Here is a 26,176-nt window from a genome sequence, read left to right on the forward strand (position 1 = left end):
ATTCTCATTTGGTTCATTACAATTCACTCAAGCCTAGTAACACTTTCTGACACTGGGAATACATTCCCTGAGATCCATAGATGTCCCTAGAATCAAATACCAAGAACATGCAAATGGACCATTTAAAAAAAAAAAAGTCTATAAATGTTTATTCTACCGCCTTACGGAATGAATGAGATAAAACAAAATAATAATTCTTTATTAAAGGGGAACTATCTTATAAATGGCCTTTTTCAGTGTTTAGCATTGTTTCCTAGCTATGTGGACTTATATTAATATGATCTATGTCTCTAATTCTCATATTGGCGCATTCTTCCAATTCTCCTCTCACAATATTCACCCTCACTGAACTGAGTCATCTGAAAATGTGCTGATTTGTGATGTCAGAGAGACACCGCTGCATGATAATGTTCAGGCGGCGCAGTGGTTTAGGAGCCCAGGCTCAAAACGGCTTAAGATCTTGAGGTAGAAAAATGCTGTTTTTGAGGACTTCATTAGAAATACAAAACTATGAATTAAAAAAAATAAAAAATTACAGAGGTGTTCCATAAACTCACAGGAATTGTGTAAAAGTGCCCAAATAGTGAAAGAAATAGTAAAATAGTTCCCCTTTAAAACTTTTTTTTAATTTTTTTTATTAATTTTGCGTACATTTTCACAACGCGATAATTTGCTGTGTAATTAATTAATCTAATTAATGCGATAAACTGACAGCCCTACAAATAATACAAACATGAAAGAAACCGTTACATGATACAATACAGGATACACAACACAATAGGAGAGCCTCTCAACACAGTGCTATCGGTGTTCGTTAAAAGATTTAACCGCAGCAGGAACAAAGGACCTTCTCAATCGCTCAGTAGAGCATTGAGGCATCAACAATCTGTCACTAAATGACAGTGGGTGGCCTTCAAAAGATAAAATGGTGTTCAGTTTAGTTCTGGTTCGCTTGGCTATGATGATCTCCAGGGAATCAGGAGGAAGCCTTTTTAATGATTTTATTTATACGTTTTTTGTCAGAAACCGTGATGCTGCCCCCCCAGCAGAGAGCAACATTAAAAAGGACACTAGCCAGGATACCTTGATAGAATACATCGAGAAGTGACCTGCTGATCTAAGTTCTAAGGATCTAAGTTTCCTCAAATGAAAAAGCCGAGACTGGGCTTTTTTTAAGACAGAATCTGTGTTCTGCTTCCAGTCCAGCTTACCGTCCAGGTGAACGCCAAGATATCTATAGGACTGGACTATTTCAACCTCCTACCCCCTAATGATGACAGGAGAGACATTCACCTTCTTCCTACTGAAGTTGATGACCAACTCCTTGGTTTTTTCTATGTTTAATTCCAAGAAATTGTCATCGCACCAATGGACAAATGAGTCTATCTCCTTTTTATAGGCCCGGTTATCACCTTTGTTGATGAGACCGATAAGAGCAGTATCATCAGAAAATGTTTGCATATGGCACATGGCCTCGCTGTGTCTGCTGTGTATAGAGCACAAAGAGGAAGGGAGCCAAAACTGTTCCCTGGGGGGCTCCAGTTTTTGTCTAGATGACATTCGATACTATGTCATCCAGCCTGACAAACTGAGGTCGAGGAACAAGATATTTCGTGCACCAAGAGATGGTTGAGTTGTGCAGTTTAAGCTGAATCATTTTGTTTGCTAGGATATGTGGCTGAATTGTATTGAAGGCGCTAGAAAAATCAAAGAACATTACCCTAACAGAGCTGGCAGGCGATTCAAGGTGGCTATACATTTGGTGCAACATAAAAATCAGTGCATCGTCGACTCCTACACTTATGCAAATTGCAAGGGGTCTAAATAAGGTGCCACCTGCTCCCTGAGGTGGCCCAGCACAACCCTTTCAAAACATTTCATGATGTGACATGTCAGAGCAATAGGTCTCAGGTTAGTGAGGCTATTACGCACATTGTTCTTTTTAGGAATAGGGACAAGACATGATGTTAACCACATTACAGGAAGAGCAGATGAAGACAGAGATAGAGAAAAAAGATAATGAAAAACATGGCATAACTGGTCAGCAGAGACCTTGAGGGTGCGTGGATAAATACCATCAGGCCCGGGGCCCTTGTTTATCTTTATGCGCTTAAACTCCTGACGAACCTCTTCAGTAGAGATGACAATAGGGGGACAACTGTCCACAGGACTAGGCTGAGCCAGAGAGGAGAGGATACTCTCCTGCTCAGCAGAGAAATTAAATGTATCAAACCTACTGTAGCAAAGAACTGGTTTGCATGATTAACATCAATCTCAGGGCCTAGACAACTGGAATTGTTGGTCCAATCAGTGATTGATTTAATGCCTTTCCAAAGGCCCCTGGTATTGGTATTGGACATTTGTCTTTCTACCCTATCTTTATATTTAAGTTTTGCTTGTTTTATTTTAGCTTTCAGCTCCTTTTGAGCATGTTTAATCATATCTCTTATCACCGGTGAAAAATGCCCTCTTCTTTTGGTTAATTGCAACTTTCACCTCCCTGGACACCCAATGTTTATCATTGGGGAAGGTTTTAATTGTTTTACAGGGGATGGCATCATCAACACAGATGGTACTTGTGTTGTATAATGACATAAATACATTTTAATGTAATCTAGAATGGCTTAATCTCTCTCTCTCTCTCTCTCTCTCTCTCTCTCTCTCTCTCTCTCTCTCTCTCTCTCTCTCTCTCTCTCTCTCTCTCTCTCTCTCTCTCTCTCTCTCAGATACTCTGCAGCCAGTGTGATTGACACCTCCAGTAAATATAAGTTTCTGTGGAAGCTTCCTCTGGAGGATGTAGAGATGGTTAAAAGTAAGTTACACTCTCTGACATAACCATCATGGGTGTGGTGTGGGGATGTCTGGGTTAAGCTAATTAGACCTGGGAGCAGCCCTGGGTCAAGCTCAAGTCAAGTCAAGAGTTTTATTTGTCACGGCATAGAAGTTGTCATGTACAAAGGTCTGATGACCACACAAAAAAGTAACTGGAGCCGGCTGCACATGAACAAAAAACAGCCTCTCTCAGTAAATGCTTGTAAAACAGTCCCGGGCAGGTAGGTAATAAACAAAGGCGTTTTCAAATGGTAAATAATATTTATTGTAGCGGGACTTGAAACCCACTGCTTTTCCCCAAAGGGAAAATTATGTTTATTTTAGAGGGGATTTAAACCCAGAACACACACAAAGGGAAAAGGTAGGGGGAGAACACACAAGGTGAGATATAGATAAACAAACTAGATTAGCGTCCGCCGACACTAACCAACCAGCCAGAGGTTGGTACTGGGAACCACCCAGCCAAAACGTACCAAAGATACAAGTCCACACAAAGTGGCAATGGCATACAATTTACAAATACATATATATATACAGTTCCACTTAAAGGGAACAATAGCAAAATGGCAGCAAAGTATCACTCCACACTCAGTGGAAAATAGGCGCAAAGGCCAACAAGAGGATACTCACTGTGCAGCTTTACTCCCGCTGCTGGGGTGAAGGGATGGACAGGATGCCACTCAGTTGTAAAAAGGTTTTAATTCTTTTCTCCAACAGGTTACAAACCTTGAAACAAAACACACATTCAATCAATAACTACCACAATACTACTATCATTCTTAAAACAAATCGCTTACACACATTCACTCACCAGTCCTCACTCGTTTCCCTTCGCTGCTGTCAAATTCCCCGCAACTTCCTGTTTACTGTTTCACTGACACCACGTGACGTATCTCGACCAATTACAGCCCACTCCTCGCTACGTCCCTGGATCACATGTGAAATGAATACACCTCCATTCACAACTTTAACCAAGCATACAGTGCCTCCATACATCCGAAATGACAATATAATTATAACCATAGCTCAACTACCACTAATCAACATTCACATAAACGCACAGCATAAAAAACAACACAAAAAAAACATTACTTATTTACAAACACAGACTAAAGTGCACCTAACCTCCACCACCACAATAGAAAGCTGCACACCTCCCACTTGGTATCCTGGGCCCTCATTCATCAACGTGTGCGTAGAACATGTTCTATTTCCACACGTAAGCACAGAATTTAGAATGAGTGTACGCACAGGAATATTGGGATTCATCAACCGTGCGTACACAGGTCCTATGCTCCTCCGTGTTGATGAATACCACTTTGTTCTACCGTCAATGCTCGTGCATGATTATCCATATATGGTCATGAAAGTGAGGAAACACCCCCCATGGGATGTGAAATAATGGACGGACCCGAGCGGAACTCTGAGAAGCTTCACGGAGATTTTTCACTGCTGTCGAACCAAGAAGACACAACGCGCGTGTTTATGGGATAAATAAAAGGCGGACTTGTAAACGGTGATGTCAGATATCAACGGCTCCTAAGACCATTGCTGCAATTCTGCCTGGACAGCTCAAAATACTAATAAAGACCGTTCGTTGACCACTGTTTGGCGTTGGTTGTGTGTCATTATAACCGTGCTGTAATATGAATGCCTTTATTAGTTGTGTTCGATTGGCTATATGATTTTTAGAGGCATCTATTTTGTTGTCGGTATTACCGACAACAAAATAGATGCCTCTAAAAATCATATACTATTAGGTAGCCTATATGAATTACATATAATAGCAGCCATAGCCTACATTATGCAACAGTAACTTGCGCATACCAGTGTATGCGACGGACCAGTGTATACCTTGTATCATATCATATTCATATAATAGTTTACTCTATCAGCATACCAGCATGTAATATGTTCTTTGTTAGAACTCAACTCGTTCGACAGGCTGACAGACGTGTACACTTACGGTGATGTCGGATATGATATCATTATCTATTAACCATTGCTGCCTGGGCAGCGCAAACACAAAGACCGCGCTGGAATATGACTGCCTTTTCCCTTGTTGTTTGATTAATACCCAGGGATTAAAGTTCTCCTCAATTTTATTCCAAATCGCGATGGATCTTCCGTCAATTTTCTACCTGCTGCATATGATTTCTAGAGGCATACTACAATCTATTTTGATGTCAGTATTGGGTAGCTATTTTACAATGAACTATAATGAATTACGGTTCATACAGAACTTCTGTATGAACCGTAATTCATTATAGTTCATTGTAAAATAGCAACAGTAGTGTAATTATGGTCAAAACCCTATAAATAGCATTTGGAATAATAGATCTTTCTCTCAGAATGAATGCAGCATGGTTTATATAGCGTTATCGGAATATACGGGGTGTAGGCTACTGACTGACTGCGCTCCGCTAGTGTTATTATGCACAGAAGCTCATTTCCTTGTTGTAATAATATATTCTACCACTGGGCGTCAGCTAAGTGTGCTCTGACCTGTGCGTACACGTAAGCACGGAGTCAAGTTCAAGTTGAAATTGATGAATCCCACTCTTTGCTTAGAAATGATCGTACGCACAGGGTAAGCACAAATCTGTGCGTAAGACACGTTGATGAATGAGGGCCCTGGTCTTTAGACCCAAGGAGACCACAACAGATAAACACTCTCCCTTGGTGGTGGACACAAGCCTGTTCAGAGTTGACTCAGGGAATGCTACTCCCTTTTTAGCTGCCAAACAAAGTTCTCGGAAGCGGCCCCAAGCTCCCATGCTTCGAGGACAGACCCTCTTTTTGAAGATGAAGAAATGCCCCTTCAAGGACAAAAATGTCACATATTTATTTTGTTACAGCTTGAGTTTGAGATGTAATGTCTTCCATTTATTCTGTGAAACTGAAATCTCAGTTCCATTGCTAACAGGCTGTTGTAGTTTCCAGCTGTTTCAGAGAGCTTCTGTGCTCATATTCCATTCTTCCCAACTGTGCTATTAGACCATTGTTCTCTTCAGCATGTTTCAGCCTTTCAATTGAGGCAGAATCCATGACATGGGCAATGGCTGCATCATTCTCCTTCAGCTGTTGACCGAGTCCAGCAAGTAATTCCTTTCTTTGACTTATTTGAACGTTGATGCAGTTGATTTGCTCATCTTTGGCTTGCAATTCATTGTGTAGACAATGATGTTTGTTAACTGCCTCTCTCACTTTATCTGACTCTTTATGGAACTGTACGTGGAGATGCTCCACTTTCTCCTTCAGGGCAGAGGCCCCTTCACACTCATCATGGTGGATCTTCTCTCTCTCCTCAAGACTGTACTCAGTCATTTGCAACTGTGCTGATACTTTATCCAATTCACTTTTTAAAGAATTAATCTCAGACTGATGACTTTCTTGTGACCGTTTCATCATAGTATGTAAAGAGGCCTTTTCTTCCTCTAATGCAACACATTTCTCAGCCATGGTTAGCGACAAAATTGACAAATCTTTATCAGCACACTTTTTGCTTGCATCAAGTGCTTTGCCTCCCACTCTGCTCTCTCTATGGCTCCACCTCGGATTCGCCACTTGTTCACCGCTCGGCGGACCCAGCTGATGGCCCCCCCACAGAGCTTGGCCAAGCTGCTGAACCTTACACACAGCCTCTCTGGCATTGGGCAACACCAGGGTTTCGAGCGCCAGACTCAAAACCTCACCAGATTGCTTGGGCTGACTTCTTTCATGCCTCCCACTTTGACCGGACTGAACCCATGGCTTGAGAGAGAAGCCTCCAGCGGGGAGGATCTCTTCCACTCCTCTCGTGACCTTGTCCAGTTTCTGAGCCCTTTTTCTTTTGGTGTTTACCAGCTCGCAGGAGATCTCCTCCACCGTGATCGCTTTTGCTCTCATAGAGTGTGCAAAATGAGTCTTAGAGTTGTGGATTGACATCTCCATCTCCTCAAACAGATCAGGGTGCGTTCCCCCCACAGTCTTCCCTAGCGGGCCGTCCCACAGCACCAGATCTCCCACTCTCTTCATCCGCTGTGGAGCAAGCCGACCCTCCCGGTGGCTGATCAAGAGCTCGATCTTCTCTGGCCGGACCAGCTCCTCTGTTTTGACTTCTGGGAAGAATCTTTTAAGCTGCTTCGGGCTGACGACTCTGCCTGCTCGGGCGATTTCATCCAGGCCATAACAGACTATCTGGTGGGGACTCCATGTGTCCTCTGAAATATGCATCCTGACCTTGAGCAGGTACCTTTCTGTCTTGACTCTCACTTTCATCCCACCAACTCCATGTACAACCAACGTTATCTTCTCCCCTCTCAGTCTGAGTCTTTTGGCAGCTTGGTGGGTTATGTAGTTGGTGTCGGACGCAAGGTCTACTAGGGTCCCAATAGTTTGCCCTCCGTTTGTCATGACCTCCATGATCATCATAAGCACAGGATGCTCCCTCAGGCCATTTTTTCCACGGAGACTAACACCCTTACTGCTTGTGCTCATTGACACTGTTGTTTGATTGGTGAATGCCCTTAAAATCTGGTCCGCTGCTTCGGGGGAGACGTTAGCAAGTGCCTTCTGTTGCTCTTCTGAGAGTGTTCCCGTGTTTACGCCGCTTGTTTCCACCCTTTGCTTTCCCATTCTCCTCTCCTCTCCTTTTTGCCCTCCTTCTGCAGAGCACATGAGGTAGTGGTGGTCGGAGGTCTCTCCCTTTTGGCAGCACTTCCTGCAAAGGAACCTGTCGCTGCATTCTCCATCCCTCTGATGGGATGTCAAACATGAATGAATGAATGAATGAATGAATGAATGAATGAATGAATGAATGAATGAATGAAAACTTTATTTAACAGATTGCAGGATGGGTACAATACAGTACGGCTCAATACATACAATTGTTAAGGGGATGCAGACCTGAGAAAGACGTTTGTCTTGTTTCCATCAGGGTCCCCCATTTTCATTTCATATAGACATTTATGACATACACAACATACATGACATTTATGGCATAGGGACATATAGGTATTTAGTACTGATACATTTGTGACATAAGCGGTATTCAAATATACAGTACTGTTACCCCTAGATCCTGACAGAGTATATACATATGATGGGGAGGGGACTGTACATTAGGAGGGGGTGGGTGGGTGGGAGGGAAATATACATACGGCGGGGAGGGAATATATACATGCGGTGGGGAGGAGACTGTCTATTAGGAGGTGGTGGGGGTTTTGGGCATTTACGGTGGCCAGTTTCGAATTGCAGCCTCCCGTAGGTGCTCTTTAAGAGCGGTTTTGAATGTGGGCAGGGATTCACATTCCTTTACAGCTTTGGGTAGGGCGTTCCACATTGTTGTGGCATAATTGCGAAACGTGTTTAGTCCCTTGTTTGAGCCGAATCTGGGTTTAACATGATTTGTTGAGCTTCCTCTGGTGTAGTGGTTGTGGTATTCACTGACCTTTGGGAAGTATTTTGACATGTACATGGGCACCCCGGTCGTATAGTTTATCTTGAAGACCAGGCCCATTGCAAGTTGCTGTACTCTGTCGTCTACTCTAAGCCATCCTAGGTTGTCAAAGTGGGCAGGGGTGAGGTGGGTTCTGGGGTTCAGGTCAAGTAGTAGTCTGACCAGTTTGTTTTGTGATGTTTGTAATTTTGTTTTAAGCGCCTTTGAGGTGCTTTGGTACCATGAGGTGCACGCATAGTCATAGTACCCTTGAATGAGTGCTCCTGCCAGAGTCTTCAGGGTATTCTTCTTTACCAGAGAGGAGATCCGGTACAAGAATCTAGTTCGTTGGTTGACTTTTTTTATTACATTGGATGCCATTTTGTCACAGGAAAGATTTGCCTCTAGGATGGAACCCTGGTAGGTAATTTCGTCTTTCCTTGTGACAATATTGTCACCCACTGTAACTGAGAAGCCGTCGGTCTTGCTGGCAGGCTTCATTCCTTTCGACGACGTCTCTCTTCTCAGCCAGACTGAGCGCTTTGAACCTTTTGCAGAAGAAAATTTTGCCTCCGTGCTCCTCATCTCCACACACTCTGCATTCTTCTCCAGTCGCAACCATTCCTGTTGCTCGTGTGAACGTCTTCCACCCTGGCTTGCTTGGCTTCTCGAACACTTCTGAGGGTCTTAGCTGCACCAACGCCTCAAGGACTACTTCTTCATTTTTTAAGAATTTTAGGAGAGCGTCAAAGTGGCCTTCAGGGGTGACATTGTTCACAGGTGCAGCTTTAAAGGTGAGCCAGCTCCTCAGCTCACATTCCGGCAGTTTGCTTTCAATAGCTTTGATAACAAGTGGATTCTTTATAGCTACAATATTTCCTAAGTATGTCAGGTCAGTAAGGGCCTTCTCAACAGCTTGGATGAGCTCTATTGTTTTTCTCGGCTGGTTACCTTTTGCCACCGGCAACTTCTCCAACTCTTCAATTGTCTGAATAGCGATGGTGGTCTTATTCCCGAACCGGTTTTCAAGGACCCTAAACATATCATGAGCTGTGTCGTAGCTTGAGAGCCTAACGCCATTGATGATTCTCTCCTCCACACTGTCTAGGAGCTGGAATTTCTTTACTTCGACTGACCCAGATGGATCTCCCTGTCGCTGGAGGTTTTCCCAGTCTCTTCGCCAACGGTGAAAGTCTCTCATGCAACCATTGAACTTTGGTAGCTGTATTGGGTAGCTGTATTGGGTAGCTGTATTTTTTGGCCAGCTCGGCACGCTCTTCTGCGGCGGCCTCTGCCATTACCAACTGGATCTCAGCTGCCTTTTCTCTGGCATCTGCGGCCCTCTCCTCAGACCCAGCGCTAACTTCGGCTGCCTTTAGCCTGGTCTCGGCGGCTCTTCTTTCAGCCTCAGCGGCTCCTTTTTCAGCTTCTGCAATGTCGGAGGCGGCCTTTAGCCTGATTTCAATGGCTCTATCAGCCTGCTCTTTCTGGACCCTGCCGAATTCAACCACCCACCTTCGCCAGAGGTCAATTCTCTTGTCCTCCAGTACTTGCAGATTTTTTCTAACCTCGCACGCAGCGCCTTCAGGGATCCACCCTTCCCAGACAGCTAGCAGACTTTCTGCCTTGGTGATGAGAGATTCCAAGAGTGTGACTTGTTCTTTACCATTTTCGTAGGTGATTGTTTCCAGGTTAACTTCTCCCGCACCTTCATAGCTTCTTTCTGCCCGTCCAATGGCTGCTTTTAGCTCGGTCTCTGCATATTTTGACCAAAGGTTGGAATGGATTGCCTGCTTCACCTCTTTTAATGTTGTATCACACTCTATGGTTACCCTCTCCAAGTCTGCTTTGGCTTTATCATCCACAGCCTCCATGTCGCCTGCTTCATCAATCAGACAGGCCTCACACACATAATTAGCTGCATGAAGCCTTTCTGCGTCCTCAGAAAGGGATTTCCACTCACTTTTCAATTCCTCTCGCAGCATAGTTGGCGCCATTCGCAAAATGCTGTTGGCCTTTCTTGTGAAAGCTGCCTTCACTTTGGCCCTCTCTTTCTTTAATTGATCAATTTTTTTTTATTTTTTTTTATTTATTATTTATTTGACCATAAAATAAATAATTGTACAACAGGCACAATCATCTCCCAAATATTTCCGGTATCACGCTCTGCCAGACAGGGTTGTCCTCTTAGTCCCGGACTGTTCAATCTATCATTAGAGCCTTTAGCACAATATATAAGACAATCCCAATCCATAGAACCAATCGTAATCAAGGGCACACAACAAAAAATGTGTTTATATGCGGACGATGTAATATTGTTCATGCAAAACCCCAACACCACATTGCCTCATCTGCTCAAGTTGATTGAGGACTTTGGTGATTTATCAGGATTTAAGATAAATTGGCCGAAGTCGGCTTTCCTTCCACTTAACACCCCTGCAAAAAAAGATACAACCCTCCCAGGACAGATACCGATGGTAAAACATTTCAGATGCTTGGGAGTGGAAATATTCCCTACCATAAGACAAACGGTGAAGCACAACTACACAAAAATCCAAAACAAAATCAAAGACGACCTTGATAGATGGGCAAAACTTAAAAACACAGTACAAGCACGGATATCAATAGTTAAGATGGATGTACTACCTAAAATCAACTTCTTCAGTTCAATGCTACCGTTACCCCCTCCAGAGGGTTACTGGAAAAGATTACACTCCTCCACATACAAATTTATTTGGAATAACAAACCACCACGTATAAAAAGATCCACCGCACAGAGAAATAAAGCAGATGGTGGCATGGCATTTCCAGATTTTTTCCTATATTTTAAGGCGTACACATTAAGTCCATTGACAACATGGTTTGACTCCCAAGCATTAGCATCCTGGAGAAAAATAGAAGAAAACATAGTAGCCCCACATAGACTGAAGGACATAGCATACACTAAACTACCAATCAAGCACTGTGAACGAAAATTTGGCCCCATAATTACTCATGCGATCCGGATATGGCGTGAATCACAAAAAAAAAATCCTAACCCACAAAAATGGCACAATCATACTCCCTTATTCAATAACAATGCACTCTTAATTGGAAAACGACCTATAAGATTCCCTATATGGGAAGAGCAAGGCATACACTCATTAGGGGATGTTTTTAACAAACAGGGTTTTTGTAGTGATAAAGAAATACGCAAAAAATTTTATCTCACCAAGTCCACATGGCTTTTTCACAAACAGTTAGAGCTATGTTTGAAGTCTCACGGTGTTCCATTAGACAGACCAATTGAACACCACAGATACCACAAATTCTTCTACGCAAGAGAGACATCGAGAGGTTTTGTTTCAGAATTTTATCATCAATTACTAACGTCCTCGTATGAAACCCTCCAACTTGACTCTGTCTGGAGGAGGGATATACCAGACCTGGAAAATGACTTTGATTGGCAAGGAGCCTGGGCAAATGTCAGACTTACATCAAGGAACCCGGATCATCAACAAATCAATCTTAACTATATTCACAGGACATACTTGACTCATATAAGACTGTGCCGAATGCGTCTTCCTTAATGATAAGCAAGCAGTGCAAAAATGCTTCCGCATTCGTCACCGCACGCCAGTACGGTAAAGCGCCTTTCTTTTCAGGCCCCGCTTAGACAAATGCTATGGCATTTCCGCGTACATTGCAACGAATCACTTGAAACCTCGGCTGTCTTTAACTATGAGTGAACACAACTGTCTTTAACTATGAGTGAACACAACGCAACATTGTAACGTTAACGTGTAATTTACTATGGAATATAGTATATTATCACGACGATTGTAACGTTAACGTGTACTTCGCGAATATAGTATATTATCGCGACGCGTCGTCGGACTAAACGCTGTTGTGAACACAACACATTGTAACGTTAACGTGTACTTTACTATGGAATATCAGAAGAAACTACTCAACCTCGGCTGTCTTTAACTATGAATGAACACAACACTCTAACTCACCAATGTACAGTTTCTACGCCAAATGTATATACACTCCTTTTTCTGGACACTTTTGTATCACAAACAGTACTGTATTTGCAAATCTGATATGTCATAAATGTATAGGCGTAGCAGTACTGTCTATCTGTATGTCATGTATGTCATATATGAATTGAAAATGGGGGACCCTGATGTAAACAAGACAAGTCTTTCTCTGGTCTGCATCCCCTTAACAATTGTATGTATTGAACTGTACTGTACCCATTCTGCAATCTGTTAATAAACTTTTCAATCAATCAATCAAACCATGTTTAGATAATAAAGTACTCAACCTCTACTTGTCTACTGTCTGACTGAACACAACACTCTAACTAACTTACCATGTTTAGATAATGAAGTACTCAACCTCTACAGTCTTTAACTATGAGTGAACACAACACTCTAACTTACCATCTTTAGATAATGAAGTATGCAACCTCTACTGTATTTAACTATGAAGGAATTACAACCTTTATTTAATGGTTAATAGTTTGATAAAAGGTAATTTACTATATTTGTATCGCATTTACACTTAAAGTAGAAAAACAAAAGTAATCTGTAAAATAATAGTGAATTTCCTGTGAAAAAACATTTATTTTTTACAGTGTACGTTACACACACACAAATGCTACAGTCATTATGACACATTTTACAAAGAAAGTCTTGTATGAACTACCAGTAATATAAATAATATTAACAACAAAAATGTGTTCCATCTTCATGTCAGTAACACAGTAAAAGGTCTAAAGGCTCTGGTTCTGTGCACTGCTACTAAAACTGTTGAACCACAGTAAAAGGTCTAAATGCTCTTGTTCTGTGCACTGCTACTAAAACTGTTGAACCACAGTAAAAGGATTCTCCCTTTACCCTGGAGGAACTTTACGATGCACTGAAAGAAATGAAACAGGGGAAATGAAAGGCGCATTACTGCACGCCACTACGGTACATTCTTGCACTGCTTGCTTGTCATTAAGGAAGGGGGCTTAAACAAGATTCCAAATGCACCCAATGTGCAAATGGGGACGAAGGGACATTTATGCACATGTATTGGGACTGCTCACCAGTTAAGGCATTCTGGAAAGATGTGACCCAACAAATATCAAAACTCGTATCTTGGAATATACCTGTACACCCCTCGGTATTATTATTGAATGATGTTTTTGAGTTTGCAGTGAATCCACAGCTAAAGAGATTGGTTTTATCGGGTATCACAGTAGCCAAAAAGCTGATCGCATCACGCTGGTTTCAACCGGAAAAAATTTGCCGTAAAGTTTGGTTTCTTACATATCTCGATGTAATTTACCATGAAATATCTATAGCAAGAATTCTGGGTCTCAATGAATCCAAAATGTCAATGTGGTTAGAAGTGGTGGAGAGAATAAAAGCTAGCTTATAATGGTAGTGTCTGGTTAGGTGCGAGGGATAGTGGAGGTACTTCTCAAGGTGGGGTCCGGGAGGGGGGGGTTCGAGCTGAGCATATGTGTGTAGGTTTTTTTAGATAACAGGTATTAGGGGTATATCTTATATAAGACAACTAACTAAAATGTGATCTCATTGGATGTGCCCTGACAATTAATGCTTGTATATCTTATCGTGTGTTGTCATGTTTGTTTATATGTTTGTTTAAAAAATAATAAAAAAATAAAATACAAAAAAAATAATAATAATAATTGTAATAATAAATAATAACCTAATAAATAATAACCTAATTGAGCGTACCCGTAACTCCTTGTCTACCTTGTGTCTTCCGCCCTCTCTAGCTGCCTAAACTAGCTCAGAAGCTTCTTCCCTGACTATCCTAGCCTAACTAGTCTTCAGCGGCGTTACCAGGCTCACCAGAGGTCCCCCCAGGGATACCGCCCAAAAATGGAAAACAATACAAATAAACAAAGTGGAGTAGGTTTCACCTTCTCCCGCCGGCTTGCCACCCAGGTACACTCAAACTAAGCTAAAGGTCTTGAAATTAGAGGGCTACTAATCAGCATACACCTATATAATATGATTGGCACCATCGCAGCGCTAGTAAACAAACTATAGCTTTTATCCTCAACTGGATGGGGGACCCTGATGTAAACAAGACGAAAGTCCTCTCTGGTCTACATCCCCCCAACAACCGTGTGCACTGAGCTGCACTGTATTGCACCCACTCTCCAATCTGTTAATAAAATGCTCAAACAAACAATCAACTGCCTTCATTGCTTGTCCACGTTAGCTTTGGTATGCTATTTGATAGCCAGTTTCAGTAGCTTGGCATTACTCCTGATCGCATTTGAAGTTGGCACTGACATCTGCCAAACAACGTTTTCATTCATTCACTCATTCAGCTGCGTTAGCTTCCTTAGCTGTGTTAGCTGCTTGCATTAACATTTGAACCAGGTGAAAGTTCCTGCTCGCTGACCCGTATGGTCTGATGCGCGAGTTATTCCATTTACAACGACACAGGAGTACCTCATATCCCTCGGTTGTTTTGTCCTTGTCTGACGGCGCGTTTCAGCCACTCTTCTGCCGCCGTCGGTGGTTTGTAACTGTGCAGCTTTACTCCCGCTGCTGGGGTGAAGGGATGGACAGGATGCCACTCAGTTGTAAAAAGGTTTTAATTCTTTTCTCCAACAGGTTACAAACCTTGAAACAAAACACACATTCAATCAATAACTACCACAATACTACTATCATTCTTAAAACAAATCGCTTACACACATTCACTCACCAGTCCTCACTCGTTTCCCTTCGCTGCTGTCAAATTCCCCGCAACTTCCTGTTTACTGTTTCACTGACACCACGTGACGTATCTCGACCAATTACAGCCCACTCCTCGCTACGTCCCTGGATCACATGTGAAATGAATACACCTCCATTCACAACTTTAACCAAGCATACAGTGCCTCCATACATCCGAAATGACAATATAATTATAACCATAGCTCAACTACCACTAATCAACATTCACATAAACGCACAGCATAAAAAACAACACAAAAAAAACATTACTTATTTACAAACACAGACTAAAGTGCACCTAACCTCCACCACCACAATAGAAAGCTGCACACTCACTCAGGTAGAGAAGTGGCACATAGGCCAACAATATATATATATATTAACACACAGTACTTGGTCCACACAAAGTGGTAAATAAGCACAATAATAATCCCACACAAACAGTGGAAAACAATGGCAACCCCACTCCACTCTGGTCACTGGCAATTGACAGAATGAGCCGATGTGTGTCACCTCCCACTCTATTATCCACCCATCTCCACTGCCTGTTCGAAGGTGCACCAATCAGGCGCAACCAATCCAATCAGGGAGATGAGTGGCATCTGTGGAACAGAAACAGTGATTAGGAGATGACACAACATCACACATACAAAATATAACACATTAAATATACTAACCTGATGTTCAGATGGTGTCATAAATACAGTAATAATGGTAATGACCAACCCACGTACCCATGTACGTCACACCTCCCCCCATAAGAGCGAACCTGTAGGGTTAGCAAAACATTATTACTTATTACCCAACATCAGATTAGTACCACATACCAGGGAGAACAGAAACAACAACAACCTCTACTTTGACAGGCCGCTCCACCGATACCGACCTGTCAACAGGAGACAACAAACTGGAAACTTTTCCTGGGAAAAAAATAAAGAACAAATCATCTCATCGCGCTTAACAGGACAGCAAACAGGGAAACAAAAATCAGCACATGTCCCTGGCACCATCACAGCGCCCATTTCCTTTCAAAATGGCATCACAAAAATAACATGGTCAGGATCCAAAATGGTGTCAGTAAAAATAACATCAACAGGACCCAAAATGGTGTCACTCAAATTAGAACTTTGGTAATGGCCGGAACACTAATTCCCCCTCCTCTATCACAAAGGCCGGGTTCCTACTAACAGCAGCACTGGCCACTGCCGCAAAACAGCTTGATAGGGAGGAATCATTGTGCTGAGTAGTGATCAATGCTTGACGTCTCAGTGGCAATGGTACGTCAGCAAACTTGGGAATTACCAGCTTCCCCTGAACGCTACTTACAGCAACCTTTTCCATCTCGCCAATAGATGCCCCCCCCCCTGTCCTCAGCGAGAGCCTCGCCACAGACAGAGTCACTCAACGTCAAAGCTTGAGTTCGCTTCCTCTCCTGTGCCTTGGTGACAACACAAGTACAAAAAACATTGGGGTGATTATCAATCAATTCTTCACAACACAAGTCAGTCAATGGAGCGTTTTCAACCTCCACTCCTTTTGGTTCCTGGGCTGACCCTTTTCTCTCCTGTCGCTTCCTCAGCGTATGACAACTTTTTACCATATGGCCCATCTTTTTACAATAATTACACACCACCGGTCTCTTAGACGGCGGTGAGCGTGGCTGGAACGTTGACTCACGAGGAGTGAATGAGCCACCTCCAACACATACATTAGGACGTACAGAAACATGTTTGTGTGACCATTCAAACTCGTCTGCCGAAATCGCAGCCTGTCGGAGTGTTGACACCCCCTGCCCATGTAAATAGAGCACAGTTCGGTCTGGCAGGGAGGCTTTGGACTGCTCCATAAGTACCAATTCACTCAATGATGCAAAGTCTTTTACCTCACACGCAGAACACCACCGATCAAAATTAAGTCTCTCCTCCCGGGAGAAATCAACATGGGTTTGGGAAGGAGACTTACGGCGGTTGCGAAAATGCTGCCTGTATGCTTCTGGTACCAGTTCGTACACACGCAAGACAGCGCTTTTCACACACTCATAGTTTAAGCCGTCATTAAATGACAACGCAGCATGTGCTTCTTGTGCTTTCCCCGTGAGCCTGCATTGCAACATAATTGCCCACATGCCCACTGGCCAACACAGAGCCTGCACGATGCGTTCAAACGCAGAAAAGAACACCTCCACTCTAGACTCATGAAAGAGGGGAACCAAGGACATATGCTGGCTAATATCAAAGGGTGCCTGGGGGTCGGAAAGTACTGGAGAGGAAATTGTGCTACGTTTAGCGTCACCACACTCCAACTCCAGTTTCCTCATCGCCAATTGAAATTCCCTATCAGCCACCTCCTTTCTCTCCAGCCTGTCTCTCTCCTCCTTTCTCTCTTCCCAGTCTCTCTCTCTGTCTCTCTCCTCCTTGTCTCTCACCCCCTTCCTCTCTTCTCTGTCTCTCTCCTCCTTTCTCTCTTCTCTGTCTCTCTCCTCCTTCCTCTCTTCTCTATCCTCCCTGCGCAAAGCCGCCCTCTCTAGACAGGCTAAACGCAGCTCAGCGCTCAGTGCGCTCAACTCACCAGCAGAAGTAGTAGAACCATGGTCTGAACCTAGTGCAGAGTCAACACTCTCAGGATCCGACACACCAACATCCTAATCACAAACCTCCATAGCTCTACTCATGAAAAATCTATACTCTGCACCCTGCACTCTGCACTCTGTACTCTGAATACAGTTATGAAAGAAAGTATACTGCCGTAGCAACACACAATACTACCCACAATACTACAACAAATCAGACTTCAATAAGCCCTACAAAATAGCCACTCACCTATAGTACTCAATAATGTCCCTGTGCAACACTCAACAGCCACATTATGCAGTATGACAATCTGACCAATTCGATTTAATATCCACATCTAACATTCATGAAAACAATAAATGTCGGTTCTAACCACCTAACTAGGATCACCTGGGTAACACTAACTACCCCGACTAAACTACTTCCCTAGCGGAATGAGGACTACACATATCTTCAGTCGCTTACCGATTTCATTGCGCACTCCACCGGAATAGACGACGCGTGCCCCCCTCCCCCTAACCAAGCAGGTGATCCACCCTTTACCTATGTGGAAAAAAATAGAATGGTTAAGAGCATAACTTACAACAATGGTTTACAACAGTCAAGTGTGCAGCACGGAAATATAATAATATAACTTACCAAATGAAAAAAAACGCAACCTACCTGACACGCTCCAATCGACAAGTCCACATGTCACATAACAACAAGGAACAATACAATTGTGCAAACTAACGAGCCCCCATGTCATGTACAAAGGTCTGATGACCACACAAAAAAGTAACTGGAGCCGGCTGCACATGAACAAAAAACAGCCTCTCTCAGTAAATTCTTGTAAAACAGTCCCGGGCAGGTAGGTAATAAACAAAGGCGTTTTCAAATGGTAAATAATATTTATTGTAGCGGGACTTGAAACCCACTGCTTTTCCCCAAAGGGAAAATTATGTTTATTTTAGAGGGGATTTAAACCCAGAACACACACAAAGGGAAAAGGTAGGGGGAGAACACACAAGGTGAGATATAGATAAACAAACTAGATTAGCGTCCGCCGACACTAACCAACCAGCCAGAGGTTGGTACTGGGAACCACCCAGCCAAAACGTACCAAAGGTACAAGTCCACACAAAGTGGCAATGGCATACAGTTTACAAATACATATATATATACAGTTCCACTTAAAGGGAACAATAGCAAAAGGGCAGCAAAGTATCACTCCACACTCAGTGGAAAATAGGCGCAAAGGCCAACAAGAGGATACTCACTCAGGTAGAGAAGTGGCACATAGGCCAACAATATATATATATATTAACACAGTACTTGGTCCACACAAAGTGGTAAATAAGCACAATAATAATCCCACACAAACAGTGGAAAACAATGGCAACCCCACTCCACTCTGGTCACTGGCAATTGACAGAATGAGGCGCCCCGATGTGTGTCACCTCCCACTCTATTATCCACCCATCTCCACTGCCTGTTCGAAGGTGCACCAATCAGGCGCAACCAATCCAATCAGGGAGATGAGTGGCATCTGTGGAACAGAAACAGTGATTAGGAGATGACACAACATCACACATACAAAACATAACACATTAAATATACTAACCTGATGTTCAGATGGTGTCATAAATACAGTAATAATGGTAATGACCAACCCACGTACCCATGTACGTCACACAAGTATACAATGAAATGCGGGGGGGTCTTGCCCGCAACGATGTGCATAATACAATAGTAATATATAATAAGAATCCAATAGAACGACATTGTGCAATAAAACAAGTAAACAAAGTAGTGCATATCGGTATATGTACATGAGTTATTTACAGAGCATGGTAGGACATGCTAGGTCCTGTGGCGTACAGGCTGTGGCAGAGGCTGTGGCGTACAGGCGTAGAGACAGCTCTGTGTAGGAGTGTGCCCAGACATACATCAGACCGGTTATAGACATCTGTCATGTAATGATGTTAGCTTTGTGTGTTAGTAATGTGTCTGTTGCTGCTGTCACTGGATTATAAAATGGTCAAAACATATTACGTTGTTATGCAGAGAGACTTGCCAGCCTGTTAGCTGTTAACAGACTGTAATGCTAACAAGCATAAAGAGAGACTGGTAGCAACGCTAGCCTGTTAGCTGTCAACAGACTGTAATGCTAACGGACATAAAGAGAGACTTATACTAGCAGTGCTAGCTAGTTTGCTGAATCCAGATGGCTAGATAAGTGTCCCATGTGGATATATTCAGATATTGTTTTCCACTCTCAGTTTTTATCATGTCAGATTGTAGTTCTCATTAAACCTGATGGTTTGTCTTCCTGTACGCTAGGCTCCTCGCAGGCCACCAATAAGGAGAGTATCCAGAAGATGATTGGTCGTTTGGACGAGGACCTCAGCACTCTGGGACAGATCAGCAAACTTTCTGAGACTGTCAGCTTCCCTCACCAGGTACTGCACATGCACGCACGCACACACACACACACACACACACACACACACACACACACACACACACACACACACACACACACACACACACACACACACACAGACTTAAACTTAAACAGTCTGCTGTAATGGTCACAAGCACAACTCCTGTGGCTCACACTCTTTCTCTCTCTTTCTTCTCACTCTGTCTCTCTTTCTGTCTCTCTCTCAGTATAATATTTGGCTCAAAATATACATAAATAAAACAAGATTTGGTTACAACAACACAGTCCTAGGCTCTGACACATACTGGGCAGATACCAAACCCCTATCTCTCTCTGTGTGTGTGTGTGTGTGCGCGTCTCTGTCTCTCTCATGCTGACTCTTTTCTCTCTCACTGACTCTGTCTCTCTCTCTCTGACGCTCTCTCTCTGACTCTCTCTCTCTCTCTCTGACTCTCTCTCTCTGTCTCTCTCTCTCTGTCTCTCTCTCTCTCTCTCTCTCTCTGACTCTCTCTCTCTCGCTCGTGCTGACTCTCTCTCTCTGTCTCTCTCTCTCTGTCTCTGTCTCTCTCTCTCTCATGCTGACTCTTTTCTCTCTCACTGACTCTCTCTCTCTCCCTGACTCTCTCTCTCTCTCTCTGACTCTCTCTCTCGCACGTGCTGACTCTCTCTCTCGCTGACTCTCTCTTCTCTCTCTCTCTCTGACTCTCTCTCCCTCTCCCTCTCTCCATCTCTCTCTATCCCTCTCTCTCTCTCTTCTCTATCTATCTCTGACTCTCTCTCTCTATCTCTCTCTACCTCTCTCTCTCTCTCTCTCTCTCTCCCCCGCTGACTCTCTCTCTCTCTCTCTGACTCTCTCTCTCTCTCTCTCTCTCTCTCTCTCTCTCTCTCTCTCTCTCTCTCTCTCTCTCTCTCTCTCTCTCTCTCTCTCTTTCCTAGTCTCTAGATGAGGTGATTAAGGAGGTGATGGCATCGGTCCACAGGGAGCTGTCAGAGAAGCAGTGTGTAGCGTTCAGTTTGAGCCTCCTGCCCACCAAGCTGGAGTTCAGCACGGCGTCCGCAGAGAGCAGCTTTGTGTTTGACTTCACGTCCCCAGACGCTCGCTCCAACTTCGAACAGTCCTTTGAGGAAGCCAAGAAGAAGTTAGGTCAGAGGAATAACTACATCCACTGTGTCCACAATATGTTCTGTATTTATAAATATATATATATATAATATATATATAGTATATACTGTATATGCAGGTATATACAGACAGATGTGGATAAATATATACTGTATACTGTATGTATATGGTATATACAGCAGCATGTACAATAATGCATTGTATTGTACTTGTGCTGTATGATGCTGAATCTGAAGTGCAATGTTAAAGGAGCACTTCACCAAAAAACAATGCTGATTTATTTTGCACATAATCTCACACATATCCAAAAACTCAAAACAGTTTTGCACATGTTCATTTAGTGAATAAATGAATGAATTAATAGTTTACCGTAATTCCTCTATTGTAACATGTATTCTATTAAAATCCGGGTCTCTATTAATATCCGGGTGCGCTGTTGAGCTAAGCAATTATAAGCCGGCCTCCTAATACAAACCGGGTTACTAATATACACGTGAGCGAACCTCTCCTTACTTCCGTATGGAACACGGGTCGCGCGCAGCACGTAACACAACAACAGAGCTGAAAGCAGCTGACGGTAAAAGAGCACGTTGCTACCTACAGTTGTTCTATATATATCTATGCCTACAGTACCCGGAGCTGCTAACTGGCTAACGCTATGAGAGCCAACGTTGCCACCCACAGCACCCGGAGCTGCTAACTGGCTAACGCTACGAGAGCCAACGTTGCTAACTGGCTAACGCTATGAGAGCTAACGTTGCTACCCACAGCATCCGGAGCTGCTAACTGGCTAACGCTATGAGAGCTAACGTTGCTACCCACAGCTCCCGGAGCTGCCAACTGGCTAATGTTATGAGAGCCAACGTTGATACCCACAGCACCCGGAGCTACTAACTGGCTAACGTTATGAGAGCTAACGTTGCTACCCACAGCACCCGGAGCTGCCAACTGGCCAACGCCATGAGAGCTAACGTTGCTACCCACAGCACCCGGAGCTGCCAACTGGCTAACGCCATGAGAGCTAACGTTGCTACCCACAGCACCCGGAGCTGCCAACTGGCTAACGCCATGAGAGCTAACTTTGCTACCCACAGCACCCGGAGCTGCTAACTGGCTAATGCCATGAGAGCTAACGTTGCTACCCACAGCACCCGGAGCTGCCAACTGGCTAACGCCATGAGAGCTAACTTTGCTACCCACAGCACCCGGAGCTGCTAACTGGCTAATGCCATGAGAGCTAACGTTGATACCCACAGCACCCGGAGCTGCTAACTGGCTAACGCTATGAGAGCTAACGTTGCTACCCACAGCACCCGGAGCTGCTAACTGGCTAACGCTATGAGAGCTAACGTTGCTACCCACAGCACCCGGAGCTGCCAACTGGCTAACGTTATGAGAGCCAACGTTGCTGCTACCCACAGCACCCGGAGCTGCTAAGGTAAAGTTACTTGATTTCACTTTGAAAACGTTGAAATGACCAATGACCACCTGTAATTGCACTGTTTACTATTTCATACAGTACTTGGTTTCAATAAATGAACCCAGTACATTTTACTGGGTTCAAACTGACACAAAATGTTGATTTATTCATTATGATCTGTTTGAAAATTAGAAATATAGGCCTCTCTCTTATACATGCCTCCTCCTAATACAAGCCTGGTACCCGCTACAGTTGAAACAAATACAAGCCGGGGTTACTATTAGAGGAATTACGGTATTTCAAGCAATATAAAATTATTAAAAAAATAACAAGATAATTTACTGTGAAAGAAAAAAAAGAAAAGTAAGATAAAATAATAAACAAAACAGTTTATTGTCCGAAAAGGAATAGGAAGAAGCAAGATGTTTATCAGGTCCTGCCCCTTGTTAGTTATTGAGAGTAAATGTCAATATGGCCACCAGTGATGTCATCGGGTACATTAAATCCTTGTGTTGTGTTAATTACAGCTGCATGAAATGATGTAGATGAAGAAATATTAATACCTTGTCTTATAGCAGACCTGGGCATTGTACATGCCCTTTGTTATTAATGTTTCACATTTTGTTTATCATTTTGGAAATAAATTCTATTTGAATAAATGATATTTTTGAAAGCTAACCTCACCTTTTAATTGCCAAATAATAACATACACTCTTACCAGGGGTCAAAACAATGCCATTTACTGCTTTTTATATAGAAATAAAATTTATATTATGCATAATTGAGTTTGGAATTTTGGCCCGGCCCTCCAACATATTTTCAGTTGCTCATTCGGCCCCCCGGGAAAAATAATTGCCCACCCCTGTCTTATAGGGACTGCTACCTGCTACTTACAGTACCTAGTGCGACTTCTAGTGGCTGAATATTATCTATAGCACATTTAAATTTGTTCTGAAAGCCCTAACAAGTACTATCCATGCTAACCATATGGTTTAATGTAGTTTGCATTGCGTGAAAAATGTCTGCATGCTGCCTGATGACATATCTTCGTCACGCCGCACTGAAACCGCAGCGTCTTACATCCTGCTGTTGATTGGTTAATTCTACTTTCACCCATGTGACATGCTCGTTGGTCATGGAGGTGTTAGCAGTCATCTGTATTTCTGAAATATTAAACAATAAATATTAGGTAGAATTTGTATGCGTGGGCCCCGGTCATTTAGAAGAAGTCTTTATTTGTCATGCAGATCCATTTAGGATATTCCTTATTTCTACAGACACAGCCTTTGTCTATAAAGACGGCACAGTGGCTCAGTGGTTAGTGCTGCCACCTCACAGCAACACGGTTGTGGTTCCGCTAACCCCAACCCACTGCTCTTAGATAGTTAGGATGGGTCAAACGCAGAGGATACAGTACATTCCTGGTACAGTATGTGTACAAATGTACTTGGCAATAAAGACATTCTAATTCAAATGAGATTAACTTGTTGTGTGTGTGTGTGTGTGTATATAGCTATGAAGAAGGACCAGTGGAATCCTGAGTTTCTGAAGGCCATCCCCATCATGAAGACTCGTAGTGGGATGCAGGTGAGATTATCTCCAATGATATCTCTGTTAGACATCTTATCTCTAATGATATGTCTGTTGGACATCATTATTCTTATCTCTAATAATATATCTGGAAGACGTCTCTTATCTCTGTTATACATCTGTTATCTCTAATAATATATCTATTAGATTAGATTAGATTTAAATGTATTGTCATTATACAGTACAAGTACAGTGCAACACAAATAAGTTTGATATCCAACCAGAGTGCAAATGTAACAGTAAAGTGCAATAGTAATATACAATGTACAAGTGATTAAGCTGGGTATAAGATATCTAAATGAGTACTACTGAGTACTAGTGCTAATCAGATGTATGTACAGAGTTGTAGTATTTATATGTACAGTAATACACAGGTATAAAGACACTATGGTAGTAAACACTGGCCAGCAGTGTAACTAGTAAGAGTAGTTTCAAGTTTCAAGTTTCTTTATTAGTTGTCATACAGAAGTACAGAATAGTTTTATACAAATTCCTTCTTTCTGTTTCGCTCCAGAGACTGTGCTAGGCAAAAATAGATAAGTATAAAATAAGTATAGCAAGTATAAAATAGAAGTCAAGAATATATATATATATATACAATGCTCAATGTAGAGTAGAAGTAACTGAGTTACCATACAATAATTATACTATACAGTGCAAAGGATGAGGTACAATTTAGGTACACTTTACAGTAAGGTGTAATGAGGTTGAGGTATGGGTTGTAGTGCAAATTCTTTACCAATAAATATAAAGTGTGCGTAGGTGTTCTAAAGTGGTTAAAGTGGGTGCTGCAGTGAGTTGTATGTTTAAAGTGAGTGTGTGCGTGTGGATGTGTGTGCTGTGAGCTGTGAGTGCATTTGATGGTTGTTACATATTGTTATTGTTCGTTGATGGCCTGGGGATAGAAGCTTCTTCTGAGTCTCTCTGTGCTTGCCATGAGACTCCGGTATCGCTTGCCTGACCGCAGCAGTTCAAAGAGGCAGTTGTTTGGGTGGCTCGAGTCTTTGATAATTCTCTTAGCCTTGCCCATGGCTTGTTGTAAATGCCCTGGAGAGTGGGAAGCCCCCCTCCAATTGTGCGTTCGGCTGAACGGGCCACTCTCTGTAGTCTGCTACGGTCTTGTGCGGTGCTATTCCCAAACCAGGAGGTGATATTGCCAGTCAGGATGCTCTCTATTGTGCATGAGTAGAAGTTCTTAAGGATCTTCTGACTGACTTGGAACTTCCTTAGGCGCCTGAGGAAGTAGAGGCGTTTCCGTGCCTTCTTCACAACACTGTCAATGTGTGTGGTCCATGTCAAGTCCTCGGATATGTGGACTCCGAGGTACTTAAAACTGTTCACTCTCTCAACCGGTGCCCCGTCGATGCTGAGGGGGCTGTAGTCCCTGACCCCCGACCTCCTAAAGTCCACAATCATCTCCTTTGTTTTGCTGACGTTCAGGGAGAGGCTGTTCTCTTGACACCATCCCGCTAGAACCTTGACCTCCTCCAGGTAGGCCCTCTCGTCGTTTGCAGAGATCAGGCCCACCACTACTGTGTCGTCAGCTAATTTGATGATTGTGTTGTTGTTCCACTGTGCCACACAGTCATGTGTGTACAGGGAGTAGAGGAGGGGACTCAGAACACAGCCCTGGGGGGCCCCTATGTTGAGAGTGATGGATGAGGAGGTGCAGTTGCCTGCTCTCACCACCTGGGGTCTGCCCGTCAGGAAGTCCAAGACCCACTGGCAGAGGTCATAGTTCAAGCCCAGGTCCCTGAGCTTGGCTATGAGTTTGGAGGGGACTATGGTATTGAATGCTGAGCTGTAGTCGATGAACAGCATTCTCACATAGTTCCCCTGCCTCTTGTCCAGGTGTGATGCTGCTGTGTGCAGTACATGGGCTATGGCGTCCTCCGTGGACCTGTTGGGGTGGTATGCAAATTGCAGGGGGTCCAGGTTGATGGGGAGGGAGGAGCAGATGTAGCCCTTTACTAGCTTCTCAAAGCACTTCATGGCTATGGAGGTGAGAGCTACAGGGCGGTAGTCGTTGAGGCAAGCAGGCTTGGATTTTTTGGGTACAGGGA

General features: G+C 43.2%; 1 protein-coding gene across 2 annotated transcripts in view; it reads left to right on the plus strand.

Moving 5' to 3' along the window:
* LOC311241720 (rho guanine nucleotide exchange factor 17-like) overlaps positions 1-26,176 on the plus strand; it is a 107,269-nt gene that overhangs the window by 13,867 nt on the left and 67,226 nt on the right. For both annotated transcript variants that reach the window (XM_084330601.1, XM_084330602.1), the window contains exons 5-8: positions 2,727-2,812; positions 19,878-19,996; positions 20,917-21,124; positions 24,037-24,110. In XM_084330601.1, the coding sequence (XP_084186727.1) occupies positions 2,727-2,812; positions 19,878-19,996; positions 20,917-21,124; positions 24,037-24,110 (487 nt within the window). The remainder of the gene's footprint in view (positions 1-2,726; positions 2,813-19,877; positions 19,997-20,916; positions 21,125-24,036; positions 24,111-26,176) is intronic.

This window comes from Notolepis coatsorum, assembly GCF_963971535.1.
Source record: "Notolepis coatsorum genome assembly, chromosome: 1".
Taxonomy (NCBI): domain Eukaryota; kingdom Metazoa; phylum Chordata; class Actinopteri; order Aulopiformes; family Paralepididae; genus Notolepis; species Notolepis coatsorum.